This window comes from Caloenas nicobarica, chromosome 3 (genome assembly GCF_036013445.1).
Source record: "Caloenas nicobarica isolate bCalNic1 chromosome 3, bCalNic1.hap1, whole genome shotgun sequence".
NCBI classification, from domain to species: Eukaryota; Metazoa; Chordata; class Aves; order Columbiformes; family Columbidae; genus Caloenas; species Caloenas nicobarica.
The window spans coordinates 114,652,954-114,679,458 of record NC_088247.1 but is presented as its reverse complement, the minus strand read 5'-3'; the positions used below and the strand labels follow the sequence as shown (position 1 = coordinate 114,679,458).

The window sequence follows — 26,505 nt, the reverse complement described above, 5'->3', positions numbered from 1 at the left end:
GGTTTACGTTTGGTTTTGTGTTTTGTAGAAAGTACATTGTTTTAAATGTGATTCCACATCTAGGTGCAGTCAAAAACATAAATCTGGAGGTCTGTATATAAAACACCTTCATTACCCTTTGGGTTAAAATGAGTTTTTCCATAAATATCAATAACAAGCAGTTTCACTGTAATGTTGGCCGAGATCTAAAAATCAGAACAAGTCAAGTAATCTGATTTAATCACAAGATTTTGGGAATCCACTGTGGCTTGAGTTACTGGTACTACATGACCACACTGTATAAAAATCACAGTCGTCTCCATAGTGGGGCAACAGCCCAACAAATCCTGAGCTCAAAGTGACCCCATGGTCTTGACTGATATGGCTACAACCCCATAATTAAATGACTGAAGTCATGTTTACACTAATACAGTTTAAAAAGCACTTCTTCCATGAGGGAATGGCCTTTCAGTACTGAAAAGGGGCCTATAAGAAATATGGGGACAGACTTTTTAGCAGGGCCTGTTACAACAGGACAAGGGCTGATGGATTTAAACTAAAGGAGGGGAGATTCAGGCTAGACAGGTGGAAAACATTTTTTACATTGAGGATGGTAAAACACTGTCCCAGGTTGCCCAGAGAGGTGGTGGATGCCCCATCCCTGGAGACATCCCAGGCCAGGCTGGACGGGGCTCTGAGCAACCTGAGCTGGGTGAAGATGTCCCTGCTCATGGCAGGGGTGGCACTGGGTGAGCTTTGAAGTCCCTTCCAACCCAAACTATTCCGTGATTCTCTAACTACACATTGTACACCAAGCAGCACAACTACAATCAGTTGTCCTTCAGCCTTGGTTTGAGAGAAGGTCCCTGGATGGATCCTCTGACAGCCAGGAAGGGCTGCAGCCTTCCCCTCGTTCAGGAGAGCTCTGCAGCCTCTCTACGGCCACCCGGGTTCTCTGAACAACACAACTTCATTATCTTCCAGACCTCTACCAAACTGTCAAATCTGGCTGACAGCAGCCAACAGATTCAAAAGCTGCTTGATGAGAGCGGGACCGGCTGACAGACGGGTTGCGCTGTCTCTCCAGTTTCACTTCAAGAAGCCAGACAAGAAAAAAAAGCAGAAAAAAATTCTGGGAACTGAAGTGAAAAGAAACCGCTTTCTATGGATACCATTGCGATTGCATCTCAGTAAGAGAATGAAACTATACACGTACTTGGTACTTCAAAAAACAGTTTTTTCAAAAAGCTCATTTTGTGTGGGCATAAGGTTTTCTGTGATCAACATAATCTTAATAAGACCCTAGTGCAGACCCACATTCTCTTTTCTGATACCTGTTTTATAAAAAGCATTGGCAAACTTTGCAAATAGTTAAACACAAATAGCAAATAGTTAAACTCTGAACTTTCTTCACAGTGCAGCAGAAACCAGAATAATAAACCCAGTGACAGAGAAAGCAGAAGCAGGGGAAAATCTTGTACATCTCATGAAACAGAAATATTCCCTTAGTTTATATGCTAGTACACACCTATCAGCTCTTGTATGAAGGACAACCTAGATTAAATGCCTTTAGCCATAAGAATAAATTTTACCAACAATAGTGAAAGGCAGTAGTGTAATCTATAGCTGTAAGGCTGTCCTGGAAAATGAATATACCCATGTCCTTGTGCTGTCTTCTCTCAAATGATATCTAGCTTTTCGGGGAAAACTATGCACGCTCGTGGTAACACATACAGACTGGTCATTATATTAAATCATGTATCTGACTTGCTTTTTAAATTTGTATTTTTAATAATATTTTAGGTGAGCTTCACCTCCCAACAACTCAGATCAGGTCTGGTAGGTAGCCACATAAGCAAATTTTTAAATCATCAGCAACAGCTAACTCAAAAAAAAAGTACTGTATCCACACATGCCATGGTCAACGATCGCATAATAACCTGAAAAATATTTAATGTTCGATTAGCAGACTACCTTGACAGCAACTTTTTTGCTTTGTCTGTGTAGATGGAACATCAGACCAGGCTCAGTAATGGTCTTACCAGTAGGAACTAGTCCTGCATAGCTAAATTTTAAGATAACCACACGTAAAACCCCTCTTACATGTTTCTGATTTTAGCCTTTAAGAAAATGTAGCAAATGCTAATCTTTGGCAGAAGCAACATAAAATACAACCTCAGACACAATCAAGCTGATTTGAATGATAGCCTGGAATTTTGTTGTAACTATTATTATGACACTATGAAGTTTTTCTAGGACTCTTGCATTTTAGTCCATGTGATATTTTGCTTTTAATACCTTGTTTCTTCTGATTTGTTCTTTTAGTCCTGCTATCCCAAGTCATAAAGACGGTATTGACTTGACCTCTTGTGTACAGCAAAGCATGATTCGAAGAAATCACGCTGTTTCTCTGCAGTGCCCTTGTCTTTTGGGGCAGGAGGTCCTCAAATTAGAAATTCAAAACTAAAAAATTGTGCCTGATCTCACAGATCTATTAACCCCTCAAGTAATCCAAAAGGCTGTTCTTCTGTTGCTGTTTCCTCTACTGAGACACATACAAGCAATCTGGACTGAACAACAAATTATTTCAGTTATGTAAACAGAAGTATCTTTCAAATGTACAAGCATTCAGAAAAAATGATGGGTGTACTCCAGGTTTCTGTATCTCACTACTGCTTTGTATTTACAACATAAACACTTTGGAGAAGAGTCTTCATAAAGAACAAATATTTGAAGTGTCTGAGTTTTCAACAATAAGAACTTCAGCCCATCACCAATTAAGATGCTGAGTGCCATGTACACCCTCTTTCTGTTAGATGACTCTGAAAAACCCTCTCTGAATAAATAACCCCGGCTTTGTATTCATAGCAACTGCAAAATAGAGGACTTTGCTCTTCAATTCAGTCAGCTGTTCTTACCAACAATACCTGCCTTTCACATGCTCAGACTTCTTAGAGTCTCCAAATCCTAGAGCTCACTTAGGTTAAAACAGCTGAGTGCTAATCCCATTTATTTCAAAACTGATCTTAATTTCAAATAAACAAGACCAGAGAAACCGACAAGCTCACCTTTATCTCGCTTCGTTTCATTATGAAGGCTACAATACAGAGAGACTCATTACCTTTTTCTCTGCTGGTCTCGGGGAGCTCTCAACAAAAAGCAGCAATTTTAAAGTATTTTATTGCTCATCGGTTTAGTGATATGAGTAGGTAGCCTGGTAATGTGTTTAATAACACTGAAATAAATTAACTAGGAAACGCTATTCTAAATCTTGGGTTTTAAGTTCCAAATGGTTAAGATCGTAACGTTTTGGGGATTAGAAATTGTAAATGAGGCCAGTTTAATTACGTTGCCCCACACGTGCCCACGCTGCAGCTGTGCTCCAGCACCGCTGGCACTGGAAGGTCTTTGTTCTTCAACGCTAGAGAGGGGGACAGACCAAACAAGGTAGCGATTGTGACAAATCCCACAGGCTTGTAAACCTTTTGAAGCACTTGCATTGAAGCACTAAAAAGGACAGAAAAATAAGCTGATGTAAACAGAGGCTATATGTGGGCTTCCCGATCTCCGGTGGTTTATGGCAAGATTAACTGTCAGTCCCAGCCATTAACTCTTCAGTTGATGGGAATCCAGTATTTTGCTGAAACTCCTTAGAGCTCCTTTTGCAGCAATCAGGTCTGTTCCATTTTTGCTGCTCACAAACACAAGGATAAATCTCTGCATTTGGGACTCTCTCTCCCTCATACATCTTGCCCAATACATGAAAAGCCAAGATCCCATTTTAAAGACTACACAGGACAGAGAATACACTGAGTATGCATAAAGTTGTGCAATAACCACTGCAGAGGAAGTTGAAGGCAGAATGGCAAACGCAGGAGCTACTTATAAGTCACCCAGGTCTGGTCTCACCTTCCCATTCAAGCAAGATAATTTCCTGTAATGACTTTCTTCAAAGGAATTAACTCTTCCCAACTGCCTGGGCTTTCATTCCCCTGGGGAGACTCTTCCACAACCTGCACTATCTCATTAGCAGTAATTCCTTAGATACAGTTTAAGCTGATCCATTATTAGCTTCATTCCATTACTCCCAAGATGTTATGAAGGAGCCATAACTAAATATTTAATTCCTCTTTTCAACATTTAAGCCCTGCAAATATTTCTCGATTTGCATCTCCTAATCCATTCCAGTAGTCATAACACATACAGTATACATTTAGCTCAGTATTTTTTGAATCAATGATTCCCGACATTTCTGTTGATGTTTTCTAACATAATTCAGCTATTAAGGTTCCAGAAATGGGACTTCAAGATATATTAAGCCAGGAGCTCACTGTGCAAAGTCCCAGCCACAGCTTCAGTGTTTGGCTCTGCAAGATATTTGGAAACAAGAACTGCACTGTATTGTATGACAGTCCCAAGTTCAAATTCATTGGTTCTAAGTAGAAAAACTTGAAAGATTAACCACAGAGGAAAACGACATAGAAAGAAAAGAAGAGGAAAGCAAGCCACAAGCCACTGATGTTCAAAGACCATGTACTTCAGCAGAGGTGAGAAACTCTAGAGACAGAAACCACCAGAGAGTGCTGCTATTCTCTATTGCTTCTACCCTTAAGTTACAGCTCGCTTCAGCGCTGCTGACACTGGCTATTGTGGAAATGGCTCAGGAGAGTCCAACAAGTTTTTCTAGAATATCCTGACCTGTGGCATCCAAATTCCCAGCCAACTACCATCCTTGGTGTTGGCTTCTCCATTTGGCTTTAACTTCTCATTTTAGCACAGGCCACAGGCTCAGGCTCCACTCCTCAACACAGCTGCCCAAGGCTGCGTTTTAACACCCCTTAGGAACACACAGCCAGCCCATTTGAGATTTAAACTGTTCAGGACAACAACTATTCTGCTTTACATTTGAAATGTTCTCCTTAAAATAATTTTGTAAAATAACTTTGGTGTTTTTTCCCCCACCTCGTAGCTGCTGCTTCTTCCCATTCTATACAACCAGGCCCGAACTATTTTCTGCTACTTACTGCCTTTATGCCCCCCTCCCAAAAAACAAAGAAACAAACAAAAAAACCCAACCAAACAACCTTGAAACTTAAAAAGCAACCATTACCCATGCTATTATATTGATTATAAGACCTCCATCACCTCTTATCCTTGTCACTGACAACCAAGTCCTTTCCTCAAGCCAACTAGGTTCTTCTCTTATTTTTTTCTAGTCCTTACAAGTTTGAGTCAACGCTCTGCTGTGGTTAAGCTGTCGTTTCTACTTCATTTGCTTTAACAGCAAGTTCTCCAACCTATCCTCTACTTTCATATGGTCTGCCTGCAGCCTTACAACACAGCTTACTACATTCCTTTCTCAAATATATGATACCTGTAGATACTATTTAAAGGAGCCTCACAATACATAGCACCTATGTTTCCCAACAAACACTGCTAACTCAATTGCATCTTCATTCCAGAACTACTGACAGCAATAATGACAGCCATCAACTACCATGACTGAAACTTTTATCATCTTTGAGGGCATTTTTACATAATTACAAATGTTTATGCCACAATTTTTTGCTGGTACCTGTTCTTGAAGAACACACGTTCAATGCATTTAACAAGCAGAACCCTCCCTAGCACCGGTCAGATACCATCTAAACCAGGGACCAATAGTCCCTTCAGAGCATACTCATCTGTTTTCCTACCCACCTCTCCTTTGCTCTTTCTCTCTAAGTCCTACATATTAAACCATCAGGTAACATGGCCATACAAGGATCGTTTCATTTCGCCCATAGGGAAAAACGGATCTTACTCTACACTTCTCATAACTGAGCAAGTACTAGATTTTTGTGCTCTTTCATGCCTGGCAGTCTCACTGTGCAGAGCTGCCAAGGCCAAGTGGACGAAGCACCCACTGTTCTTCACCCCACCCCAGAACCTGGCCATATCCACCGGGTATCACCACCTCATCACCAACAATGACCCACCTGCTAAGCACATCTTCACTCAGCTCAGGGAAAAGGTAGTGGCTATGAAGGAGAGATGACGTGTTCGTTGTCATGCCAACGCTCACCCTTCTGGTCCTTCCTGCACTAAGGGACCTGTCCTGAGGAGCTGAGCATGACCATGGTGAAGAATAAAAACTCTTACTACCATTCGCTTCTCTTGAAGAGGTGAGTATAATAAATAGAAAATAAAACCATTTCTTCATGTACCTTACAAAACCAAACATATTATACTTTTAATTTTGGACTTCAAGTTCTCTTAGTATCAACTGTACATGACTTAGTAACTCAGATCAGAGTCTACACCTTTAGGCACTGGTCCAACACTAACAACAGAAGTAGCACACTGATGAAGGTCATTACATATATATATATATATATGTATATGTGTGTATATATATATATGTATGTGTGTATATATATGTATATGTGTATGTGTGTGTGTGTGTGTGTGTGTGTATATATATATGTATACGTACACACATAAACAGTTCACTTCCAGGGAGAGAAGTGTATCTACTCTGAACACTTTCCCAAAGGAAAAAAATCTGCTGGAGGTCATTGGGTGGGTTCAAGGGTTTGGACACAAAATATGGCAAGGTGAAAAGGTCACATTCAGAACAGTTAGTCTGTCTTGCCAACTCAGCATCAGAGTAGATTTTTATTGGATTTGGACTCGCCCACAGATAAAGGCAAAGGCAAGAGAGAGGTACACTCACCCCAGGAACACTAGAGCCTCACCTGCTCTTACAGATCTTACAGCTTATTTTTATAGTAGAGAAATTGTACATGATTGTAAATCAAATCACAGGCACCATTATTAAAAAAGAAGTTCAAACACTTAACATAAGAAATAGCAAACTCAGCTTGCTGATAAATGGCTTATCCTCATCGGTACTGTAGTTTAGAAAGTGACAGTATCGCAACACTTGGCTAAATTAAGCTTTGAGCTACGTTACTGCGATCACTCTGGATCCTCTTACAAGCAACAACCAACAATCGGTGCTCAGAAACTGCCACAGCAAAAATTTCACCATGCACTTCAGAGACAAGAATGATATTCAGCTATGGGTGTCCTTGCTTGTAATCACTCCATCTTTTCTCACTCTACCTGTGTTACACTGATGTTATACACATTTTGTCAAAACACTCTATCTTTATAAATTCATGAAAATGAAAAATATACACAGTAACCATATTTTAGACACAGCAATTCATCATGAAACAGCACTTCATTCCCTTCTTCTGTGCATTGGAAATTCTATAATATATTGCCCACGGATTTCTTTTGCTTCTCTTCTCAATTCTAAAAAGCAAGGATAGTTAATTATAACTTTCATACTGCCAGTAAGCTCCTACCTAAATCACTTGTAAACATTCAGAAGGAAATTAAGATTTCAGCTGGCTCTTCACTGTTTACCTGTTTATCTCTTTTAGCTGCTAGATAAACACTCCAGTCACATGTTCCTTGTAAAATGAAACTCCTTCTTTTACATCTCTGTCCTTTGCATTGCTATATTAATTTCAGTGGTTGAAAACTCTGCTATTGACACTAGGGCTTGGATTGTGCAAGCAGTTATTTTTAAAGATAATATGTTGCTCCTAAATTTCCCATGCTACTCTGACTCCAGCTCTGCACGCAGATGAGTCACTTAGACTTACAAGCATAACTGAGGTGTAATAATGTAAAACCAAGAGGGCCACCCTTACGTCTAATGAATAATCACATAGAATGTACTTGTGGATTTAAGTATCAACATCGGCCTGGCTTTTAATCCAAACAAATCCCAGAGTCACACAAAAGCCTTCTCTGAGCAATAAAACATATTTGTCTCTGTCTCCCCACTATGAAACATAAAAGCTGTTTGTCTTCATGTGGTAATAATCATATAACCACGTAAAGCACTATAGCCACTGGCACGCATTTCTATCCTCCCCATCAGTCACTTCTGTTCAGAGAGCAAATCTAAGGAGTATGTGCAAACAGGGTTAAAAATTGATCATTTAAAAATTAAATCAAATTGGAATTTCTATGTCATTATACTGGAAATATCAGAGCTGTGGGAAAGTCTGCATAGCTCATTTAAATAAACATTTAAAAATGCCAAGAGCAAGGGATAAGCACAGGGAAGAAGAACTTACTGCAGTGCAAACCCCCATTCTGATGTTAGCTGCAACTTCTGCAGTTAAGGACAACTTATGACCCTCGTTTACTTTGTTCAGCCAGTTAAATACATTAATTAGTTTATGCAAATGCAAGAAACAGATTCAAAAGGTAAAAAAAAAAAACAAAAACCACACGGACAAAGCTTGTTTTTCTCTATTACTTCATGAATTAAAAGCCAAATAGAACATAGCTAACAGGTGTAAGAAATTGAGGGGCACAAGCATTAGTATCTGAAAGAGTCAAGTTGATATTTCCTTTACTAAATATAAAAATATTTGTTCTTATTCAGCATACTTTAAATGGTTTAATTTACCTGACAAAAAAGTTAAAGTGGTTTTCCTGAACACTAACTGAACTCTAGTTTTCATGCAGACAAAATGTGACATAAAATGGAAATAAGAAAAGATTACCTCCTCATTCTTCTTAAAAGGCTCTGAGTAGATGAACATAAAGCAATGCATTTACTTGAACTGTGCAGATGCAGTGTATAATACAAAACTGAGAGCCAGCATTAGGTTAGGCTTAACAGGATCCCAAATATCTCACATTATGCAGGAGACACTGACTAGTAACCAGTAACCCAAAGTCACCTGTGCAGTAAGTGAACAGAAAAGTGCCTCAAAGCTGATTACACTTCTCTATAATCCCATTATTTTACCCAGGAAACAGCCATTCTGAGGAATGACAGGATCTTGATGAGAAACTGCATTTTGTGGGAGTAGATATGAGATTCTCCAGTCAGGTCCTTCAAATAATAAGACAATGAATGAATGCTTCTAGTGACTGTTTCAGATAATGAACCTTAGAAATAATGGTGACCAAAACTATTAAGTTGCCAGAGCAAAATACATCACCCAGCCAACTACACCTCCCTGCAGACTTCTACTTGATGAAGAAAACCTAGTCTTTTGCCAGCTGGCAGGTTTTTAGCCACTTTACAGAAACATTAAAATACAAGCACAAGCTGAAAGGTTGCCATTGCAATTCAGTATTGAATTAAGGAAACCAAAGGATAGATGAAGACTCACCAAGTAACTTGACTTTCTAAGCTCATGCTCACAACTACTTTCAAAGCAATAACTGTAAAGCTATTAGACATCATTTTTATTGCATTATCCAGAGATACAGTCAAAAACCTCTAGCGTGACCTCTGTGTAATACTATTTGGGATGTTAACTACTTTAAGAAGAATGGTCAAGGGCTTTGCAACAGTACTGAAACGAAGAAATTCCTTCTAGGTCAAGCGAGAGAACAAGAAGTCTTAAAATAGATTTGAGGAAAAAAAAAAACACAGACACAAACCTGAAATTTGTCACCTAGCCAATGAAATAGCAAGTAAACCTTAAACAACCACCCCCCCATCACATGATTCATTCCAAGATCCGTGTTCATGACTTATTACACAATTAGCAGTGCTATGACACCACACAGTGCAACTGCTCCATAATGCAGGAGTCTTACCAATAACCATTCATTTACTGTCTCCTCTAATTAAAAATGACTCATGAAATAAGCTGCATTGCATGATTAAGCTTTGAAAAAACCAAAGCCAATTTAGAGACACAAAATTAAATTTAACTCTATACAGTATCATGTTACAGATTTTGAAAATAAGTGCTGCAGATTGAACACGGGATTGGAAAGTTCCTTGGAAGAGGCAGAAAGGCCATTCCTCCTTAAATCACTGCAGTAACCCATACAGTGAAGGGAAAAGCTGAGAGAAAACACGTACAGGGGAAACCAATAAAAGCTAAATACGATTCCTGCTCCTGTCTTACAGGTCACCATACCTTCACTATCACAATAAGAAAAGCTGTGGGATCCTCTAAGGCTTCGAATCTGTTTTACAACACACAGCACACAAGTCAAGCACTGACTGAAGGAGAGGAGCACCACCAAGCCCAGCACCGCGTCTGGGCTGCAGTAGTGGGTGCCACACCGAACAGCAACCATGCCTCCGAAAAATCGAAACTCAGATGCGACATCCCATGACATTGAATCCGGCTTCCTGAGAATTATTTACCAACATCAAGCACCGTCCCATAAATAGCAAGGTTTTAACAACTTGAACTGGAAGGCTCTTCACAGTTCGCTTAGCTCCACAGTCAGACAGTAGTTTTCAGAATAAGGTTATTCACAGTTTACCCTTTGCCACTTAGTACATGGTGGCAAAGACTATGTTGATCACATCCAGGCTCTGCCTGCCCTGCTCTTAGGTTCTTTCTTTTCCATCATTTTCTAGGTGTGTTCTAATGGAGCCCCATCCAAGTTATTCTCCAATGTGCACTCTAGATGCCAGGTCCAGAGTCATTGTCTGCAATATTCTTTTGCCACAACACTTGCAAACTTCTACTCACACCTTACCTGTTGGTGATTCCACTGCCTATCACAATTACCAGCCCTTTTCCCTTCTGCCATATGCTTTCCATTTCCTTCTCTTCTGTCTCTTGCAAATCACGGTTCTAGTTTGCAAATAAAACTTCTCCCTACTACCAAAACACTACAAATAAGTAGTCTTATCAACACTTTAAGACCCACGCTGTCATCAGAGATGCTGAAAGGAAAAGCGAAGTGTATATATAGAATAACTTTTAAAATTTATAGAAACCATATGGTTAAATAGCAGGGGCGGAAGTAAGGAGGAAAGCAGGAGAATGTGACAAAATTATTCACCAACCCTGACCTCTTCATCAAACTGACTTGGCTCCATCAAACTGCCTGAACTACTTGAAACCAAACTACAATATTTTCCCTTTCCAACCTTCAGCAACTTTATTTTCATGTTTGTTTGTTGTTTGTTTGGGGTTTTTTTTCCCCACTGAAAATGACAAGATATGGACTAACTTTCAGAACTTGGTAAATTATTTTTTTTAAAATGCCTGAATCTGATCAAGTGAAAGGAATAGTGGGAGCCTGACTGGCTGCCTATGCTTTTAAAACACATTTCTTTTTAACCGGCTACATCATTCCAGAACAAGGGAAGACATAAGAGCTCTGCCAGTAGAATCTGATCATTTGCTACATTTCTCTTAAATTATATAATTAAAAAATAACTCTATCATGCACATTATACACTTGTTTCACCAAAGACTGTTTACTTTCTAGACTCATCTCAGGAGGCAGGTGACAAACTCCTGTCAATACAGTAAGCAGGGCGGACTGCTTCTTTTATACTGTGAGCTTAAGCAGCCTACTAATAACCTTTACCATAGCGGCTCCTCCACAAAAACTGGCATTATAAATGAACTCGACAATGTTTCTTTTTCTAGTCGGTAGAAGGGGTTGCAGTTGCTAGATGAAATGAAGAAGTAGCTTCCTTTCACATTTCAGAAGCCTGGTTGTGCACCCTTCGCAGGTCACTGCCTCTCAGCAGTTTCCCAACTTCACCGAAGTAAACTTTTTTGTCATTACAAAAGAAACAGGCAAACCAATGCTTAAGACCATGGCAGAGTGAACTTCCCAGGAAAGGCCCCGCACCTTCCAACATAACGGGGGAGTCCCTCCCAGCCCGCCGGGGAGCAGCGCTGCCGGCAGCCGGCCCTGGCACCCCGAGCGGCTCAGCCCCTCGGGTCCCGGGCACAGCTCCCCCTCGGCCCTCACCGCCTGCACAGGTGCGACACGGAGCGTCCCGCACCCCCTGCGTGAGTTCCGCCACCGGCGGCGGCTCCGGCGCCGCAGCCCCGCGCCTGGGGCCGCGCAGCCTCTGGGGAGCGAGGCGCAGGAAAGGCCGGGGCGGCCGCGCCACCGGGCCGCACTCACCTGCGGTTCATGGGCCGCACTCGCACGGCCACCTTCACCGAAGCCATGGCTCATCCCCGCCGGGCCGCTCGGACCTGCACCTGCTCCAGTCGCCACCGGCCCAGCCTCGCCCCGCCTGGCCTGGCCCCCGCCGCCGTCCCGCGCCCCGCCCGCCGGGGCCGAGTGCAGGCCGGCTGCCGGCCTAGGCCATGTCGCTATGGCAACCGCCCCCCGAGCGGCTATGGGGGCTGTGCGGGGACAAACAACGTCACAAAGCGCTGCTCCGCCCGGCCCCGCCCTCGGCCGCGGCGGGGGCGGAGCAGGAGGAGGAAAAAGGAAAAGGAAAAGGAAGAAAAGGAAAAAGAAAAAGGAAAAGGAAAAAGAAAAAGAAAAAGGAAAAAGAAAAATAAAAAGTAAAAGAAAATAAAAAGAAGGCTGGGAGGAGATGCCTTGGGGAGGAGGGTTACGGGGGCTGTACCCCAATGTTTATGTATATAGTTTATATATTATATATATTATCTATAATATATGTATATATTTATCTATTTAGAAGTGTGTATATCTGCCTATACATACATATATATGTATATATACACAAACACCCCCTATCAATATGTATCTTCCCATTATCTATAGGGATATATACACAGTTGTAGGTAGGGATGTCTATATACATATAGACCTATATATATACCCCTATATACACCCCATATATATCTCTCCCTATATATATACACACCCCTGTATATATACACGCCTCTCTCGTCTGCCCTTTGGTTCAGCAATGAGTTAAATTTCACTTTGCTTGAAACTCTCATCGGTTCAGTCGGCCCCATTGAATTATTACACTCGACATGTAACATCTCCTGCAATTTCAGTGAGGAACAAGTAAGTTTTACAAGAGGAGGACCTGGGAGGAACCTGCTTTCTTAGGGCTGCGTCCTGTAGCTAAGTTGCTCAGTGGATGTTCGAAGGGTTGAGGCTTTAGGAAAGTCGCTCTATTCTCGGCCTGACTTCTACAAAACTTGCCAGAAAGGGATATTTTCGAGACTTTCATACACAGATCACAGTGTGTAGACAACAAACCAAAAAAAGCAAATCTAAAGGTATGTGAATATGCTTACCCACACCCAGCACCTCAACTGCCTTTCTTTAAAAACCTGGTAGAAAATATAGTGTCAGTTTCTAAATACTAAATATTTTACACTCAGAAACACCTGGCAAAGTTTGTAAACCCAAATCCACACCAGACCCAAAGCGCACACATTCCCAAATACTCCTCTACTCCTGTGATATAAATGTCTTTAACGAACACGTGGTTCAGATACAGTTAACAAAGCATTTCCAAGGTTTTTTCTTGCATTATCACAAAGAGCCCCTCTGCTGCCCTTCACTTGGAGTTGGGAAAGCCAGTTCCACCTGCAGTAGAAATTATCCTCGGGTCTCAGAGGTGGCATCTCTGAAGCTTCTGTGAATCTCCAGCCTGCCGGCAAGGAGAGGAGCGGCACTGCAGCTGACCAGCTCCTGACCACCGCCTTCTGCACTTCCTTCTTACTCCTAATTTACCTCTTGCAATGGACCTGCTCATTCAGAAACGCCTTCACACACATGCCATCACTTCCTGGGGTGGCAAAACAGGTCCCAAGCCCACGAGATGACAGGCTGGACCTTACTAATAACAAGTGGTACAAAGTCTTTCATTCAGGCCCTTTAATGCACACTTCCCCATGACAATGACCAGTTGCCTTTCCTTTTGGTCACATGCAAATAGCCTGAAAGGGCAAGAATTAACACCTCAGCCAATGGTTACATCTTATCTGCTATAATCCTTTCTTCCCATCACAGTTTGAAATATGTTTCCATTGTGCCAAATGGGGGACACATCGACCAGGACCTCTATCTGAGTGTGCTGAGACACCCTCCAGGCTGGCAGACAGTGGAGGGGACAGACGGACAGGCACCTCCCCATCCCGCAGGACTCGCCATTGAGACAGAGCTCATCATCAGCCCTGGTGCAGTTTGCTGATAAGCAAATCAGCATTTGCTAATTCGATGCAGAAAGCTCAACGCTTGCCGCTAAATAGACTAAGAGGGTCCTCCATGGCCAATACTTGGGAGAAGGTATTATCTTGTCACAGATTGATTCATCAGGAAAGTTATCCATCTCTCCACTCCTCAGAATCCTTTGGGGAAAACACTTGCCCAGCATCATCCTCCAGCCTGTTTCTGTGGGGCTTTTCACACCTGATGTGCCACGCAGAGTCAGATGACGTTTCTGCTGTCCCCACTGAGATGCATTGTGAACTCCTTTATCTCAGCCAGGGGAATCGTCCTTTTCCTCGGGCTGCTCTGATTTTCCAATCTGTCAAAATCACAAGGAATAAACAGCATTGCCCATTCCCAGCAGCACACAAACACAGTTCTTTTGATTCATATACACAATTTCCTTTCCTGAGCTCATGCCCAAGCCAAGTTTTGTGTCAATATTCATACCCACTTTGCACAGAACGCGTCTGTACATCTCCAGTTTGAACTCACACTTGTATTCAGATGGATAACTTATCAAGGGGACAAGTGTCCTGCTGCTAGCCTCAGCGAGTACCAGGGCTTCACTACAGCTTCCCGATGGAAGGTCCAAACGGAGCCACCTGATGGGTGAAAAATAAAGGATGTCACTGTATTAAGAATGCAACCAAGTGCTGCATGAATCCACACTAAACAAGGAGAATTATCCCATTTCCAGCAGGTCTCAGCATGCAGTATCAAGTGAAAAACAATCAAGATGTCAACTTGAAATTCTCCTTGGGAGCTGTGCGGCTTTAATGAGCGACTACTGGTGCCAGGTTTTGGTATTTCCCCCTTTGCTCCTTCCTGCAGTTGCCTTTTTCTTTTTAATGAAATGCCACGGACATGGAGCCAGACCATCGGCCAGGGTGCTGCCAGCAGCTCAGGGTGGGAGCAACGAAATTGGGGCAGCCCCGGAGCTGGCACTGCCAGCACCATCCTCAGCAGTGCCTCAGGGAGAGCAGCAGCAACCATTGCAGAAGACACGGCAGGACCTGGTGGCTTTGGCAGCGGCGGCAGCGGCTGCTGCTGTGCCGGGCTGTGCGCCAGCGCTCTGCTTGCCACAGCTTGGGAAACTGGCTTAAACTAAATGGTAGCGAGTGTCCGTTTCCCTCGCATCTTTGTCATCTGCATCCATCCCTGTCATTAACCTTCATGGTTGGGGTTGTTCAGCCTGGAGAAGAGAAGGCTCCATGGGGACCTTATTGTGGCCTTTCGGTACTTAAAAGGGGCCTATAAGAAAGACAGGGACAGACTTTTTAGCAGAGCATGTTACAACAGGACAAGGGGTGATGGTTTTAAACTAAAAGAGGGGAGATTCAGGCTACACGTGATAAAAAATTTTCTACAGTGAGGTTGGTGAAACACTGTCCCAGGTTGCCCAGAGAGGTGGTGGCTGCCCCATCCCTGGAGACATCCCAGGCCAGGCTGGACGGGGCTCTGAGCAACCTGAGCTGGTGAAGATGTCCCTGCTCGTGGCAGGGGGGGCACTGGATGGGCTTTGAAGGTCCCTTCCAACCCAAACCATTCTATGATTCTGTGGTCCTAATGGTGATAATATAAACCAGAAGGTGACCGTTCCTTTCACGCTTGGTGGAGGGACCACCAGCAGCTCGTCTGGCAGCTGGATGTCGTGGCTGGTGAACACTGCTCGTCTTTCCAGCTGCATCCCTTCCTGGAGAGCCCTGTGCCCACCACAAATGTTTGGAGGCTGCATCATGAGAGGTTGGTACCTGAGATAGTGGCCTGTTTCCAGTGCAGACAGCACATGTGCAGGGATCCTCCAAACTCCTGGCTGAAGTATATAGGTGTTGTGGTTTAACCTGAGCTAGCAATATAACCATGATAGCTGCTCGCTCACTCCCCCCAACCCCTAAATAGAGAATTGAAAGGAAGGGAGGAAGGGAGAAACTCATGGATTGAGATAAACACAGTTTAATAAAATAATGAAATAACACTAATATGCTACTAATAATAATTTTTATATATATGTAGGATGGAAATAGAATATAAAATAAAAGATAATGCAATTCCTCACAAACTCCATCCACACCGAGCAGCCGGTCCCAGGAAGCAGCACCTGGTCCCAAACAGCTGATCCTGAAGAGAGAAAAAAAGGGAAAAAAAAAAGGCAGAAAGGCCCAGAGGCCTCTGCAAAACAGCAGAATGGCAAAAGGCCAAATTAGAACAGGTCTCCATCCCAGCTCCAATCTGACTCCATCCCTAGCCAGAAGATCCTGACTCTCCTTAAATATGAAGCATAATGCTAATGACACAGAATATTCTTACTGATGGGTCTGGATGCCCCCCTTCCCAGCTGCCTCACACCTGTGGGCAGAGAGCTCAGAACCATCCTTGGCTCCCAGACAACAACAATTAAAAACATTAATTCTATCCAAGGCGTTATCTTCTTGTTCTTAAACTAAATCCAAACAACGGCCATGCTAGCTATGAAAAAGAAAGGTTTCTAACTGCATGAGGGAAAATTAACCCATTTTCAGCCACAGAGGAGGTGCAAAGGGGTTACAGCTACTCTGGGTCTCTTGTTGGTTTGGGGAAGCAGACATAGCCCCTTGTCCCGCCACAGAGGGACCCAAGAAGCCACAGCAGTGCAGCTGTGTCAGGATGAGGAAACAGCAAATTCTGCATGAAAAGTTTCCTGTGGTCTGCTGGACCACACAAAAGAAGGAAGTTTGTAAATACCCTTTGAGTTTGATCATCCAGGGGAATTAATCAGATTCAGACTGCTGGGTATACATCATCATTTTCAAGTTATTGTGTTAAACTTGATCCCGAACTGAACCAGAACAGCTTCAGCCAAAGCTTAGTTAGAACTGAACCACAAAGTCACCAGCCTGACTCTGTGCTGCTTTGATCTACTGCTAATGGCTTAATTAATTCTCCTGTGAGTTGAGTTTCCTTTTGCCATGCTTTCCACCTCCATTTAGTTTCAAAGGGTTTTAAACATACTTCATGTGGGAATAAGCGAATAAGGTACATAACAATGGAGAAACAAATTTACTGCTTATATCCTTATATATATTCTATAGGAGACAACTTTCCCCTTTGACACACAATTGTCACCTTGAACTCTAATGGGGAAAACGCAGACACTTAAATTCTATTTTAAAATATTAATGGGAGATGGCTTTGCACAATAGAAGCTTGTCCTACATGGAAACTTTTCTCATTACAAAGAGCACTCATGAGTTTCACAGAGTATGCTCTAGCATTTTAAATGTGCTGTTGGCTTCTTAAAAATGAGGTTGTTTTCGTCCCCTCTCCTGCTTAACTTTCTGTTAAGGAGCCTGACAAGGAAAAGTATGGTACAGAGAAGTGGAAATGAAGAATAAGTGGTTGTAGTTGACATTTAATTTCTGCACAGTTGGAAATAGAAGTGAGATTGTCTATTGTTCAACTCATTATTTTTCCCAGCCATCCAAGAATGGAGCAATTTGTTGTTTCTTTATTAAGTATAATAAGGAGATGTTCTGATAATTTCTCCATATTGAGTTCTTATTATTTACAATTCATGGACGGTGCCAGCTTCTGAGCTCTCTCATTTGCTCTGTTTTCTGGTGTGTCTTTCAATTAACATAGAGGCAATATGTTATGTCCAAAAAGTAATATGACAGGGCTTGATAAGCAAGCAAGCCACAAAAAGATCTAATAACGTTTAATGAATTATTGCAGTGCCATGTTTGAGACGTTCTCTCAGCAGCACCCTGGGATTTACACAACACATCAACATGTCACTACTTGGGATCAAGAAAAGCTGTATATCTCAAGGCTATGTCAGGGCCAAGTTCTTGGCTACGCTAGTGCAGTTTTATCCACGAGGCCAAGGGAGTTCCTTGCACACAGCACTGCCATTTACTCCCGGCTTTTTAAAACCCAAGCACTGCATTCCCCCTTGCTCTTCACTCTGAGACCCCTTTTAGCGCCTTTATTTGTATTAAAGATGGAGGAGGTTTGGGGCTGCCAAGTCTCTTCCAGAGAAGTCTTTTCCAGACTTTCCAGTGAGACACGAGACTGAGGACCTGTTGCCATGTCGCATCCCCAGCCATGCTGCACCTCAACGAGCCACAGTGCTGGAGGTACCAAAGCATTTAGGAGTGAGAACTGTTTCTTCGCTCTGCACCCTGAGAAGCAAAGCAGATGATGCTGATGCCGACATCCTCACCAAGCAAGAGAAAAAGGCTGTGAAAAGCGTCTGTCTGGCATGTTAAACACAGGAGCTCAGCTGTGGTTGCTGTCAGGGAATCGAGGTTTAAGGCAGGAAAGTGTCCTTCAGGTATCCACCTTGGAGAACATCAGGCTGCAGACAGAAACCATGAGTTGCATGAAAGAAATTAAAAAGCAAGAGCAGCTTTCCTGGAGGCCAAAAAAGGTTTGGTTGATAGCATATGGGAAAGGAATAATAATTAAGCTTGCTTTCTGTATTTCCAATGTTATTTCTATTCCTTGTCATGGCAAGGTCCCTTTTCTTTTGCCTAGATTGGTTCAGGGAGGAAATTAGTGAGCGATTTATACCGTGGGTTTAGGGCAACTGATAATGAATGACTGCTTGAGGCCGGACACTGGAAGGTCACAGGCACAAAAAGCATCTCTATGTGTATTTCACACTCAGTTTGTTCCTTGATCTTTAGCAGTTACTGGATTTCCAATGGAAATGAAGGTTAGCGTTACAGCCAAGCTCAGAATAAAATAAGAACAACCTGGGAAAATATAAATTGATGCAAAGCTGAAAGTAAAACACTGAAAATCATTGAGAAGTCTTGTACTGACTTCAGTGCAATTTGATCAATATCTACAGGGAAAAGCAGACAAATATATTCTTGGAATAATGTTCCCTGAGAAAACAGAGGATTTGGATAAGCCAAATTTGGAGAGAAATAGAGATTATTCTGAGTTAGTACAGAGCACATTTATGTCCTAATACACTGCCTCTACATGAAATCTTGTTGTATTCAACATTAAGATTAGGATCAGTGGAAAAATAGACTGGAGTACGGGTCAGCCTTCTTAATAAGATAAGTCTTTATCTGTAATCCCCAGGGAAAGAGACGGTATAGGACTGAGCTGCTGAATATGGTAATATCCATAAGAAAACTATTTTAGGAGGTACTTGAAAGGCGGCACACACATCTTCAAAGAATCTACAGGTTCCTCTTGACTGGAATGAAATATTTAGGCAGTCTGGAAAGCAGTTTTCCCGTTACTGGCTCATGAAAATAAACATAACCTTCATTCTAATCAGGCTAGTAAGCCAAGTCTACCACCCAGCGCGGCAGTGTGCGAGTCCTGCTGAGAATTTCAAGGGGTGAAAGAGATGGCAAGAGAAGAAACAGCAAACAGAAGTGAGGGTGCGATGAGCGATGGGGCCGGGGAGGGCAGCGGGGCTCCTGCAGAAGAAAGGAGCCCATGGGAAGCACCAGGACAAAGAGAATGACTGGCTGATGAATACAAGCTGTGTTTTTGCATGGGGTGGGCAAGGGAGGATTCAGCCCTTTGGGGGAACATCCCGAGAAGCCCACTGCTCACGTCCATCCCTGCGGTTCCTGCACATCCCCTAGAGATCCACTGAACTGACTCCACTTCTGTTGTCCAAAAGATAAAATAGGCTTCACCATTGGCTTCAAAGGCCAGTTTTCCCTGAATAAGGAGTAACAACCGCAGGACTTGGCCTCTTTTGAAAGGCAGGTGGATGGGTAGAGTTGGTGTGCTCTCTGAAATCGCTGTCGGTGTTGCTCCAGCTGCAGAGCAGCCTCCGCGATGAGGGCATCCCTTTAGGGCCTGCCAGGGTACCAAGCCCATGAAACACACTCCCAAACGCGGCCCTCAGCGGGCAACTTTAGCTGACTTCATTCAGTGATGCAAAAAGGATCTCGTATACTGTTCATTAGCAGAAAAGTTGTTCAGGTAGTCATTAAACGGCCCACTCAAAAAAACAAAAACCAAACAAACAAAAACAGATTTGGGGAGTGGTACATATTTTTTAAAGTGTTTTGGAGAACATTTAGCAAGAAACTAACACCATCAGAAACACCTTTTCCTTCCAAGTTGCCAGTGTTACCTGCTCCTAGTTCCTTTCAGAAACAACCCTTACTAATAAGAAATTACTCATTTATTACTAAGTAGTCTTTCAACTTGCAACATATTTCTTTTTTAATAATATCCACAAAGGGCTTAGGCAATGCTCGCTGCAATTTACACACAAATCAAGCCAAGCAAAGTATTTTAATAAAACTACAGCTTGTCATTCTTACTTCATTGTGCTTCTTCAACAAGACAGAATTAGATTAGGATCACACAAACCAGAACAAGAAAAACAGGTTTTATGTGTCAGTAACTGCATATAGAAGATGTAGTTAACATGAATAAAAAGTATGCATGTCTAAAACAAACGCAGAACCTATTCTCCCTCTAGTGGTAGATGTTGCTCCTTAAAAAAAATAAAATAAAAGGCATGGAGATAAATCACACCGTGCTGGAAAAGAAAGAAGAGTGAAAAACACGTGAAACTGCTTTTCGCATTTCAAGTGTCTACCATTCTGGTCAGCAATGTCTCACTAACAGATCTAATGCTGCTGGTCAAGGGCAGGACACCGAGACCTTGCACGTCCTCCTGCATCAGCTACAGCGAGAATCATCTGGTTTAAAATCACACCCAAAATTATTTCATTGGCGAGGGGCCAGCTGCCTTTCAGTTGCTGAATTCCTGATCCAGCAAAAAAGCACAAAGCCCATTTCTAATCTGCCATATAATGATTACATTAAAAAGTCGCTGCTCTTCGCTACAGTTCAAAATAGAAGAAACACTAAGATACCAATGTGTTTTTGCTAAGTACTTCAATTGATACAGTTTCCTGTATTTGATATGAGGTATAACCAGTATTACCATTATTTAAAGTAATATGACTTTCTTATTGGCAAAAAGTCATGCGTATAAACACATAAAACACTAATACAGTATTTTACTGATACTTGACTGCATAAAAAAACCTGATAGCATTTGTTGGCTGTGAGCAGCATCATCGCTGCTATAATGATGATGGCATATTTAGAAAATTTACATGGGATATTGTTGTACACATACTTTCAGATGATAAGTGTTGCCAGAGAGAATTTATGTTTCCCCTCCTTGCCTTGGGATAAACATGGTAACATTATTATCGGCAATAACAATTTATATTGCTATATAAAATGTCTGGAGTATCCACTCAGTCAAGCCAGAAAGCCCATGGCAGCAGATATGCTGCAGCAGAGCTCCTTCCGTGCCAGCAATTTGCAGCCTGAACAGGGAAAACAGGTAAAAGAGCATGGGAATAAAGAAGGGAAAGGAGACGCACGGGGTCACGCAAGTAGTCGATGAGCACCTAGGAACAGAGGTTTTATGAACAGAGGTTTTAGGAACCATGCGCTCACAGCCCAACACCAGGCTCACACAGACCTGATGGAAAGGGCAGAGCCAGAGCTCAGTGTATGTCATATTAGAAAATCAAGGAACAGCTCCCTGCATCCCCCTATCTAATTCTTCCACTGCTTAAAATGAAGGAAAAGACTAAGAATATAATGTTATGCATATGTTTTATCTCGTATACCTGCCCAATCTGGCATGCCACGGAGAAATAGGCCCTGCCTCTAAACAAAAGCCAACCTGCTCATGTATGAAATTGAGTCTAGTAAATCAATAAAGTCCTGAAATTTAAGTCGGTGCAATTTTAAGGTGTATTTACCATTCAAAGGCTGAAATAAAACACCTCATAACAGTGTTTAGTCAGAAGGCGCATTGCTAATCCCACGTGGAAAAGCAGCGGTAATCAGTCTGTTCCCGCACACTGACAGCAAAGGAGAAGCCCTGGACAGGAAAGGCTAAATCCAGATCACAGTTTTCAGCCATTATGTTTGTAACGTAGCCCTAAATCAGCCGTCAACTAACACGAGTCCCAAAAGACGTCCCTTTGACTAAGGGTATCTTGCTCGGTCACGTCACCATGGACATCTTCCAGCTGGCCACCCACCACCAAGCAGGTGCGAAGCCGGCGTTCAAACCACTGAAGAAAGGCATCCTCCTAGAGGCAGGGCAGCAGGCATTTGCCATTAGAGAGGAGCAGCCGTATCCATTGCAGTGGTTTCACACCGCTTTAGGTCTTCCAGGGAACCACCTCACTTCCCACTTTCTCCCTGAAGCCGTTTAGATGAGGCCTCTAACGCAAAAGCAAACTCAACGCTTTAGGGCTCTCTTTTGTTCTGCTTTGTCTTTTCTCAGAAGCTCCTCTCCGAGTTCTGCCTCTTTAATCTCCCCATTTTCACATCCCATTGGCTGGAAAGGTCAAAACGACAGGCACATTTACCAAGGCTGCTTCCTTCAGAAGCCAGGTAATACCTTTCACGAGATTGTTTTTGCTCCTCTCAAGAGATATTTACCAGAGGTTAGTGCACTTTTTTTTTTTTTCTTTGGAGATGATTGCTATCAGCACTGGAAGAGCTTCCCAAGATTGCTAAAAGGAAATGTCATATCATGGTATCTAATTTCCAAAGCGATGGTACAAAACAGCCTCTCCGCATGCGACCCCAGAGCAGCGCTCAGGAGCTCTGCATCACTTTCCATCACGGGAAGTTTTGAGTATTATTATGAATTTAAACACTTCACAAGGAGCGCTATTTGAATAATTAAGAACCAGATGTAGGTTTGCTGCTTTCAGGATGATTGCAATTGAAGACACATAAATGGCGGTCCAGCTGTCAGAAGACGAGCGAGCTTTCCAGGGTGATGGGCACGGATAATGGTAAGTGCTGCTGCTGCTCACCCCTACGTCCTTATCCCCAGCGTTGCTTCAGCCGAGCTATACTTTCCACTGAGCATTTATAAAAGATGTATGGAGTCATTTTACAAGAGCCATGCACATGAAGATTGCTTTTCTTGAAGATTAAAGAACAGAAGGACTAAAAGCAGGCTTGGACTTTCATTATAATCAGCCCTCTGCCTTGCAAGGAGTCTCCTGTATGAGAGTCCAGCAGAGCTCAAGGACACTGAGATTTTCCCCTCTATTTCATGAGGCCTTTCCTGCCTCAGAAATTCCAGCCTAATGACAAGCAACCAGAGTGAAAAACAGCTGTTGCTTTTAAAAAAAAAAAAAATTCTCTGTGGCCTTCGCTATAGTTCAATATATTCCTTTTAGACACATTTAAACAAATTATTCTGAAGGAGTGGTAAAAACCAAAGAAGCAGATTCATAAAACTTTACAAGATTTCATTACCCTTGCCAGGAACTGACACAAATCCCTTGAGAGGCAGCAGGACAACCCAAAGTGCCCTGTACAGAACAAACCTTTAAGAAACTCTGCCATATTATGAATGCACAAATATGAACCTTATGTCTTTCCCACTGAATGAACATTAGAAAATATTACACATGAGAAACAAAAATAAAAGCCCTCAAATTTAGGTGAAATCCTGACCACTCCATCCGCATCCCTGGAACTTACCAAGGTCTTGTCTTAATTCTGCTCACAGGCAAGCCTATCTAGAAAAGCCCAGTCTCAATTTACCAGGTTCTTTCTTTGCCTTTTGCAGTAAAACATGAACATCCCTCTGCTTATTAACTAACGATAACACCTGATGGTCCCCGATTCTTGCAGAGGCAAGTCACCTTAGTTATACTCTCCTTATGTCAAAAGCAAACAGCACAAACACTTTATGCACTAGTATATCCCATAAAACTGTATTCTACAGGGTAGAGGAGTTTTTTTTCAGAGCCCTTGCGTGATGCTGTTGTTGGCTTAAGCTTTTCTAACATTCCACATTTCTAGAAAACCATTAGCAAAATGACCTTCCGAAATTTCCATCAGCCTGTGCAGGCATTCATGTTTGCAAATGATAGAGATCTCATGTCTGCAAAGCACGGGATTAATGCCGCCGCCCCGTAGCCCTATCATCAAGCTGGCATCCCTATACTTTCATTACCGTTTCCTGGCAACAAAGCGCCGAGGCACTTTTATGAATGCTAACAATCCGTATTCATCCCGCCGGCAGACCTTTCCAGAGAGCCCCGCTGAAATGAATGAGCGGATCAGTGGCATCAGCTCCTGCAATACCAGACTCAAACACAAAATCTTTTTTTTTTTTTCTTTCTGCACAGAGAAAGCACTGTTAATGTGACTTTTTTAATCTAAAAATCACTTCTATTTTTCTTTCTAGGGATTTCTTTTTGGAGTCATACCATATTATTTCACCCCAAACATATAACAATCCCATTTCTGTTCATATTGCGTAGAACAAGCCTGATTTTATCAGGAAGTTTGGCTTTATCAGCTGGGCGGTTTGATGGTTGGGGTAATTTTTTTACAGTTTACAGGATCAATGTGTGGCAATGTGACAAATCTACTGCTGGGCATGTAACAGGTCTTTATTTTAAAAAGGAAAATAATTAGCATTTCCATTTTTAAACAGAGACGAAGGGAAGGGGAAAGGGAAGGGGAAAGGGAAGGGAAGGGAAGGGAAGGGAAGGGAAGGGAAGGGAAGGGAAGGGAAGGGAAGGGAAGGGAAGGGAAGGGAAGGGAAGGGAAGGGAAGGGAAGGGAAGGGAAGGGAGGTTTTGCAGTATATGGAAAGAGAAAGGAAAAGAGAATTATTCCCTGTTCTTGGTTATGGAGAACTCCCACCAGGATTCTGATACCAGGAAGTTTGTCTCTTTCATTTCCATTATGCTGGTTATATTAGATTATGCAGGATATCTACGGACATCTGATGAACATCTTATTTCACACTCACTCCTTACAACTTCCCTCCTCAGCCCTGGTAAGGCTTTAGTTAATGTTGTGGTGTTCTAATAAATGAAGAGACCCTTACACACTGTGCCTGCCTTGCCCAAGGGCTTGCTCACGCCGAAATGCTGTCAGCTCCACAGCACACAGAGAAGATACATTGCCTGATCTCATCATCAAGAAAAACCACTTTATTTACAAATAATTAATACATGTGCTTGTACTGGTGTTGTCAATATTCTTAATACTTCAATGTCTTAAGGCAAAATTTGTTTGACTTGAAAAAGGTCTGAGCGTACCCTGGAACAGTTAATTTTCTGTGCTTTTCCCTCTGGCAGCTGGCTCTGGTTTGAAGTCAGAGCAAAGAAACCTTGTCATTAACATAGCTCTATGACTGCCTGCATAGTGAGTTTTCCCCCCTCAGTGATTGTTTTCTTGGAGAAAACTGTCCAATAGTGAGAAAGTGAGTAATGTGTTTCAATCACACTTAGCAGATCTAAAGGGTTAGCTGCCCCTTTTTGTAATATACGGCTGTGGCTGTGTTAGCCTAAAATGAGTTTAAGATGGATTCCCTGCAGAAATGGTTCATGGCATATCATCTGGCTGCTGAGCAGTATTTCTTAGGGTGACAGCATCCCCAGCTGACTCACTCAAAGGCTGTGATTGTCGAACAAAATCAGCACGGGGATGTTCCCTGTGTATAAGCAGATGTCCCACAAAAACAAATAATAATTTTGAAGGACACACTGGAGAAGGGAAAGACAACCCCTGACATATGAGCCGTGACACAACCCACCACTGCAGACATTTATGCACACGTGTGGTCTCGGTACACGGGGGCAAGACACCGTTACGGCCAAAACGGACCAGGGAAAGACACCTGGGGTGCAGAGATGTGAGCACCAAGTACAAGGAACAATATTGATCCTCTCCTCATTGACAGACCCACTTAAGCTAATGGACAGGCTACTCCCTCCTCAGGCTATGGATTTCTTCCTTCGACTGTCACTCGAAATTGAGAGTTCAAAGTTTGCTGAGGTCCAAAGGGGCAATGTCAGTCTCAAGCCTTGTTCGCTGCTCAGCTATAACAAGCAGGCGTGGATGCAGCATGATAAAGTCCAAATGCAACCGACTAGCTGACTCTCCCTCAGACACGGTTTTGGATGTCAGTTCCCACTCACAGGCCCCGTTTTCAGGAGATTAGAGGCCGATTTGCCAGAGCTGCAAAGCTTCAGGCTGTACCTTTCAGGGCTGTCTGTGTGCCGGCAGCTGGTGCTTGGACACAGACCCAAATCCAGTATAAGATAACAGGATCAGAAATAGGTTTGTACCTTTATTTGATATTAATAATATTGCATGGAACAGACTACTGAAATTTCATCTCTTTCACAGAATATGCATTCGAATTTCAATTTGTTGTTACTTGTGAATGGTTAACACCACTTTATTCCTAATGCAGCATTAGGAAGGACTAAATATTCAAAGTGACCAATAAACTAGATAAAACCTAGAAAAAAAAGCCTCAAACCCTAAAAATATTTTACAATCAGCAAACAGAAAGAGACTACACATTCTCTATTATTGTTTAGCTGAGATTCTGTGTAACTTGGAAAAGGTGGTATTGTATTTCTAACACTTTATTGCAGGTTTGGGAGAGGAGAGTCTAGAAGGCAGCACTGTATTTTGAGGCAATGCTACCCAACAGGTGCGTCTGCACTGACAAACTCATACAAGCTGGCTCTGCCCTCCTGGTCCTGTCCTGTGCTCTCGGACGGAGGAGATCTGGGAAGAT

General features: G+C 42.5%; 1 protein-coding gene across 4 annotated transcripts in view; it reads right to left on the bottom strand.

Annotated features, from left to right (window-relative positions):
- Positions 1-12,092, bottom strand: part of KIF16B (kinesin family member 16B) — a 134,265-nt gene extending 122,173 nt beyond the window's left edge. For all 4 annotated transcript variants that reach the window (XM_065632211.1, XM_065632212.1, XM_065632214.1 and 1 more), the window contains exon 1: positions 11,902-12,092. In XM_065632211.1, the coding sequence (XP_065488283.1) occupies positions 11,902-11,948 (47 nt within the window). In that variant the 5' untranslated portion in view covers positions 11,949-12,092. The remainder of the gene's footprint in view (positions 1-11,901) is intronic.
- Between the last annotated feature and the right edge of the window lie 14,413 nt (positions 12,093-26,505).